The 7,273-nt window shown below is 40.3% G+C and overlaps 1 protein-coding gene across 1 annotated transcript in view; it reads right to left on the bottom strand.

Annotated features, from left to right (window-relative positions):
• Nucleotides 1-5,583: 5,583 nt before the first annotated feature.
• ZCCHC2 (zinc finger CCHC-type containing 2) overlaps nt 5,584-7,273 on the bottom strand; it is a 41,273-nt gene continuing 39,583 nt past the window's right edge. The window contains exon 14 of the mRNA XM_018076875.3: nt 5,584-7,237. Coding sequence (XP_017932364.2) covers nt 7,170-7,237 — 68 coding nt within the window. The 3' untranslated portion in view covers nt 5,584-7,169. The remainder of the gene's footprint in view (nt 7,238-7,273) is intronic.

Below are 7,273 nucleotides of genomic sequence, written 5' to 3'. Positions count from 1 at the left end.
CAGTCAAGAAGAAAAGTCAAGAAAGTGCTGTCATTAAGTTTCTAGCAACTTGGCTAGACATTTCTGGCTTAGACTAAGTGACAGCTACATCTCAGGGCAGCTGCTCTCTCCAGTGGTGCTAGAGGTATGACAGCCTTTGGGCATAAAGCTTTCGTTTCAGAGTATCCAAACACATTCATTTTCCTGTCTAGCTCTGAATTAACATCCCATTCTTTGCCTCCTCCACGCGAGAACATAATAGAAATGAGATAGCCTTCCTCAGAAAGGAAGAAAAATTTCATGGTTTCAAAGTGCAGAGCGAAAAGTTCCAGCTCCCATTTAGCTGCCTTTGCAATGGCAGGTTCTGGCACAGGCTCACACTCCAACAGTTGCCCTCTTGCATTGGTTATTTTATTTTGAATTAGCACGCTGTATTATCATTTTGGAGTTTTATATCACAGATTAAAGAATTTCAAGTGCCCCTCCATCATGTGCATGGTTCTAGCACACATGTGAAAGAGACTTTAAAATGGCTAACCAGGGCAAAAGTGAGATGAAAAAAACCCCAGGCAAACACAAAAATTAAAAATAGAAAACAAATCAAAGGGATAAAACACCCTAAAGACTATCTTAGCTAGCTGACAACTCTGTAGCCGTAACAATGATGAATACTGTAAGGTTTTAAATGTACTGTTCTAGTCTGTTCCATGTCCACATAACCCAGACTTATGTAGAGTGCTGGAAGAACCTCTCTCCTGTGTTATATGTCTGATCTGGTCAACTGCACTGTGGTGACATGCAGAATTCAGCTGGTTTGACGCAGTTAGTCTTTGAAGTTCATTGCTATGAAATTGATCTGAGCTGCGGTAAGAAATCAAGTGATGTGTGGAAATTGTCTCACCCCAATGTCTTTTCATATTCTTTTAGTGCTGCTGTTGCTTTCCCCTGCCCTCCTCTCCTCATGTTACTGCTCCTTTCATTCGTGATTTTTATTTTGTATGCTGACAGAGGCAAGGATTTACATGCCTGGTCTGAAATACCCAGGTGTCCTTATCAAGATGCACCTCAGAGCCAATCTGGTCTTAAAAGAGTAATTAAAATAAGTCCCATGATGGTTTCATCCAGAAGTCTTGCCACTGCTAAGCTGTCTGCTCTTTTGTTGGGGCATGTGCATATCCTGTAAAAAACATTAAAAAAAAAAGGAAAAGAGCATTTTGATAGCGACACAATTACTTTTATATGTTCTATTTCCTCTGCCTAGACAGGCCATCAGTTTCAAATCTTAGTTTCAGTTAAAACAAGAAAGAAATCTGAAGCTGTTGAAATTGCGGCAAACTACAAATGATGCAAAATAAAACTATTTGAATTTAATATTTCATTATGTACATTATATTTTAGTATGTATCATACAGCGTTTTTTCTAAGAAGTCCCTAACCAGGATTTTAACACCAAACTTATGTGGCAAATAATTTTTTTAGTCAACAATTCCTATCTTTCCTTACTCGCACCAAGGAGCATTGGTAGGAGTTAACTCTTACCTTTGTATCAGTTATCAACATTCTCTGCCTTGGGAAAAAATGCATACTTTAGAAGTCAATTAAAAAATGGACATTTTAGATCAAAGAGGAGAGTGACTGCATAATTGGTTAAGATACAGCTATTCTATCCTTTTATGAAGCCTGCATTTTTGTACCTTGTTTTATTGACCCATTCATACAACAGTGACCCTCTACACTAGTCAGGGAACACGTATCAATATTAAAAATAATGGTTTTATTATGTTCCATCTCTTGGGCAACGTGTTCCTGAGCATGAGATATTCCAGATAAATATCTGATCTGTGGGCTTCAGGCTAAGTAGAGAGAGGTAAGTAAGAGACAGTATCCTGAGAGATCACCAGACTCCTTCAGGAATTATTCTGTTTAAAAAAAAAAAGCTCCATGGTGCTCAGAAAGCATTCCTTGTATGAACACAAGTATCTAGAACCACTTCAATGCTCAGTAGTTCTTAAGACATAACTTTCACACTTGGCTGCAATTCTCTGGGTCTTCAATATTCACTGTGACACTTGGGCTATTTTAGCTCTGGTTTGGGTTGGAAAGGACCTTTAAAGGTCACCTAGTCCGACCTCCCTGCAATGAGTGAGGACATCTTCCACTAGATCAGGTTGCACAGAGACCCATCCAACGTGACTCTGAATGTTTTTGGGAATGGGGCAACTACCTTCCCCCTGAGCATCCTGTGCCAATGTTTTGCCACCCGCATAGAAAAGAATTTCTTCCTAATATCCAATCTAAATTGTCATTCTTTAAAACTATGAATCTACTAAAAATTTGTCCCCATTTTAGTCTTTAAGTATTAGAAGGCCACAGTAAGGTCTCCCTAGAGCCTTCTCTTCTCCAGGCTGAACAACCCCAGCTTTTGCAGCCTTTCGTCATAGAAGAGGTGTTCTAGCCCTCTGATTATCATTCGTGGCTCTTCACTGGACTCACTACAGCAGGTCCACATCCTTCTTATGTTGGGGACCCCAGAGCTGGACATAGTCCTCCAGGTGGGGTCTCACCTCAGTGGAGCAGAGGGGTAGAATCACCTCACTCAACGTGCTGGCCACACACTCAGAATGCTTTTTTTTCTTTTTTTTTGAGAGACAACAATTAGTATGCTCTTCATGTGAGAAATATATAAGCATGAGAAAACCCAACAGAAACTAACATCACAAAATCACAAGTCAAAGCTTACTTAGCTTACTTTTAGCTTCATGAAGATGCTAAAACCAAATTAAACTGAACTGTCTGACGTGGTACCTCAGAAGTTCCCATGTATTCCACTGGTAGTGTTATGCTGCCACCTATTGTGAAGATGAACCTGGCACTCATGTCACTTCGCTAGGACACGTGTTTGCAATAATTAGCACTTGTCTTTCTGTTTTTCCTATTAAAAGTACTTTCTTCTGAAGTATCTGCTACTGATCACTGCTGAGAAAAGTCGCAGGCATAAGTGGCCTTTTGACCTGACCAAATACAGGTGTTCATACATTTTGATCTCGAATCTCCCACAATGTACAGTTTAATTTGGCTCAGGATCATGACTGTCCACTGCTGTCAGCTCAAAGGCTGGTTCAAAATGAGAACCCTGTTTCTCTACTCCAATTAGTGGCCAAGCAATGCAGCAGCCATGGCCAGGGAGGCAGCATGCTCTCCCTGCCATAATGCTCCAAGATGTGCTTTTCCTTCCTCCTTTGTGCAAGGAGCACAGGACTGTAGGTTAGTACCTAGAGCATGTTCCATGAAACTGAGACAGTATTTGAACTCTAATATAAACTCATGACTATGCCTTTAGGACACCTCTTCTTCCTCACAAGCACAAGAGCACATATTGTGCCCAATTCCAGCAGCTTGAATTCCAGCCCTGAGCAGGAAGCTCTGTTGCCCAAAGCTGCTTTTTTGTGTGCACAGAATTTAGGCAACCTTACTTAGGAGGGCAATCTCAGGAGGCCCAGGCCAGCACACCTCTAGAGGCTCACACCATGAGCAAAGCAGAAACAAGCTGCAATGGTATTTCCATCTCTCTAAAACTGAAGTAGCTTGGCATTGGTCAAGTTTTGCAGTTCTCAATGTACCTTTCCACACCTTTTTACTTTCTGTCTACCTTGGCGTGATGTATATACACTCTGTTCCTTCACTTCTCCAGTAGTATCAGCTAAGCCAAGACCTAGGCATTAGGCCACCACTGCCATCCTAAGGTCACTTAGCTGGGAAAAAGAGGCCATCGGTTCACTCACAGCAAGCAGTGTGCATCATCACATGCCCTTATGCTCCCATCTTTCCAATCCTCCCCATGGTCTGCCTCATTATTACTTTTTTCTTCCAGCTTTAGGAATCAAATGGTTAGTACAAACAACAGGTTTGTACAATCTGCAGCACCACTGCAAACCAGAAGCAGTGCAGTACTCAGAGTCACTCCTGGTCAGCTTGGATAACTGCTCAGGCCAACCAACTAGTGGGATTTTCACATTTACCTTTAGGGCATTCAGCAGCTTCCAAATCACTCAGCAGGAGAGAGAATCTCTGTCTTGAACTGCAGCTGTAGTTAAACCTGGCTGCACAGACAGTGGTGGTGCAGCCAGGGAGGACAGCCAGGTGCAAGTGCTGCCAGCAAAACAAGCCTCAGAAGAATGAGGTGTTTCATAGTGTTTGCTGTGCCAGAGGGTATGTATTTTTACACTTTTGAATTGATAAATGCAACCAGGATCTGTCAAAGTCAGGGTTGTTTGCAGCACAGAGGCAAATGAGAGTATCAGCAACTCAAGATGGTACTGTAGGTAGCACACTGTACTTTCAGAGTAATATGACAATTTACGAACTCCTTGGACATGTGTTTGCACTCCCTTGTGTCCAGGGACAGGACACGAGGCACTTGCAGCAATGGAAGCTGTGTGATGGTGTCCGTGACCCCTGGGCTCAACACCCCACCATTATTATGGGAGTTGCCTGAAGAAAAGAGGTTGGGTTCATGGGCAACTTTCAGCCTCCTCATCACCTTAGTTGGTTTCTCAAGTAGTTTGTTCTAGGGAGTAAGCTAGGATAAAGATCCAAGATAGTCTGTGGTCCTCAGCTCCACAGATAAGCTGCAGCAAAGCAGCAGGAATTAGAAACACTGTCTATACAGTTAACTGAGGCGACAGAGTCCTCAGTACCCTTCTCTTCATGAGTACAACATGAGCACATTCAGATACTACATTGTTATCAGACCCCTCAGCTGTAAGCTGCACATTTCTAAGCTTCTTCCTTACTCCTGTAGGGAAACTCCTGTTGCTCTTCCATATATTTTAGAAATAGGAGAAAGATCTCACTTTCCAGTTATTACATGACTAGCACACACATTATTTGCACAGTAGTCAGAAAAAAAAAAAAAAAGCATGTTTGGGTTTTAGCCCAAATCCAGGAGCCATCACATCAAGATGGCTTAACTGTTCTGAAAGAGCTGAGGTCCAAGTGCTGGGGCCATTACACAAGATCAACCTCTCTCTCATACAAGAGATGCATGTATCTTAAAGAAGTTTAAATCAAGATACAGTATCATGACTTCAGACACAAGACTGACCTCAGTTTAAGTCAAATACTCTCAGCTTTGTCTCAAAAGTGACAGATTCCAACCAAAACAGTACCTTTGCCAAAACATTCCATGATCCCATCCCTATACCCAGTGGCACTGACTCATCATTCTCAGTGATAAAGGACAGTACATGCACACAGGTACTTTTTTTCTTTTTTTTTATTGCTGTTAATTCAAGGAAAAAGGTTGCATAAAATCCAATCTCTTCTAGAAATATAAGTGACCTTTCCAGTACATTTCAAATATCAAAGTATATGGTAAACATACAAATAAAGAGAAGGTAACATACCTCCTATTTACAGTACAGTATTTTAAATCATAAAATAAGTTCCATAAAGTACAACTGGCAGGTAATTCACAATACAAGTCCATTGGTGGTTTAACACCCTCACTTAAACTCAAACGCAGTTCATTCATTTCAAGTGGTCCAAAAATACCCAGATCAAATAAAAATTTTAATCAAAATAATTTTCATTTACTACTTAAACTTTTTTTTTTTTAAATTAAAGCTTTCATCTACCTCCCTCCCCATTCCCCCCCTCCAAGAAAAAAGTTTCAAAATGTACACTGGTGCTATAAATATAAATGCTACCTATGAAGAAATGTAGTAATCAAGCTTTTTTTTTTTTCTTCAAGTTTTTTGTTTAGCAATTTATTAGACGGCTGAACCAAAGACTGATTTTTATTTCATCCCTCTACCGGACACTGGGTCTGATTTTAAGAAAAAACATTTCTGCCATGAACTGTGAGGAATGCCAAACCCTATGGATATACAGTGGTAGTTGTTCATCGGTGTTGAATGCAGCAGTCAAAAAACACACTCGTCTTCCAGATAACCTCAGTGCACTTTAGGAAATCAAATATTACCTGGAAGCAATTTAGTACATATATTGGCTTTTAAAAATAAAATAAAAAATACAGCAGCATTAAACTTACTCATGATACTGACATGTTTAATACCATCTTAACACTCATTTCAGTCTTTCACATTATACCGTAATTACGCATAGTGGTAAATTGTTATAAAATAGTGACTTTGCTATTTGGTAGACAGGTTCTAATACTAATACCTGACTATTTTGTAGAAAACCATAGCTTTTGTTCAGTTTGAAATAAAACATTTACATTCCAAGTACAATGCAACACTGTAACAGTTTAGGAAAAAAAATAATCAATCAAGTAATGTTCATTCTGTGTTGACACGATGTAGAATAGCTTTAAAAAAGGAAAAAATGCTGTCAACTTTCATTACAAATGCAAACACACTGAGTACAACATTCATACCATTTTTTTCACCTTTGTTGCTGAACATACAGGCTAAAAAGCTACAAGGGAAGAAAAATCTGTCAATTTAAGCTCGTTCATTTTTCTCAATCTGTTCCAGTCCACACAGTTTCAGCCCCTTCCTGCTCTATGTATTTTCATTTGTTTGGGCCTCTTGAGAGCTGCGTATATGAATTATTATCAGATATAGTACACATACAGTATTGTGTTTTCCTTTGGACTCTGCTAATAGGACGTTTGAACATCTCCCCTCAATTCATGAGCATTAAATTTAGAGTACGGGCAGGGTCTGTATGAACTGCTAAACACTCATGCAAGTCCAACGAATCCACGTGGACAACCAGGGAAAGAAAAGAAAACAGCAGCATAAAGGAGAACAGGGAGGGAGGGAAGAAGATTGTGGTGGGGAACACGACCAAGTTTCTTCTTTCACCATATGGCTGCTCCACCAGTGATGTCAGAGGTCAGAGGAATTTTTTTTTTTTAAAAACTGCAGTAAACATTGCACATGTCTCAAGTCTTCAGTGCAAAAGCATGGTTTGAATGCTCTGTCTGATTGTTTGGCTGTGTGTTTGAATTACATGCATTATGCAAGCCTTTTGTAGAACCAGGAGGAGACCAGGGACTCAGCTTTCTTCTTTTGTACGGAACAGAGGTGCAAAAGCAATGAAAAATTCCAAAAGAATATAAAACCGGGAATGTCCCAAAACACAAGACCAGCCCCTCCCTCCCACATACACCTTCCCCCAGTTTCCCAAGCTTCAGTTTAAGTAGGCAATGTTTACTTGTTTCAGTCTGCAGAATCCAAGGTATCATTGGAAGGGGGAGGGGGAGGTGCGTATCTCAGTCTGTAAGTGCCTAAAACAGGAAAGAGAACTACTAAGTCACTGCTCA

This window comes from Manacus vitellinus, unplaced genomic scaffold, assembly GCF_001715985.3.
Source record: "Manacus vitellinus isolate BGI_N305 unplaced genomic scaffold, ASM171598v3 scaffold_33_pilon, whole genome shotgun sequence".
NCBI classification, from domain to species: domain Eukaryota; kingdom Metazoa; phylum Chordata; class Aves; order Passeriformes; family Pipridae; genus Manacus; species Manacus vitellinus.
The sequence above is the reverse complement of the archived record's forward strand: the minus strand, read 5'-3'. Positions and strand labels throughout refer to the sequence as shown.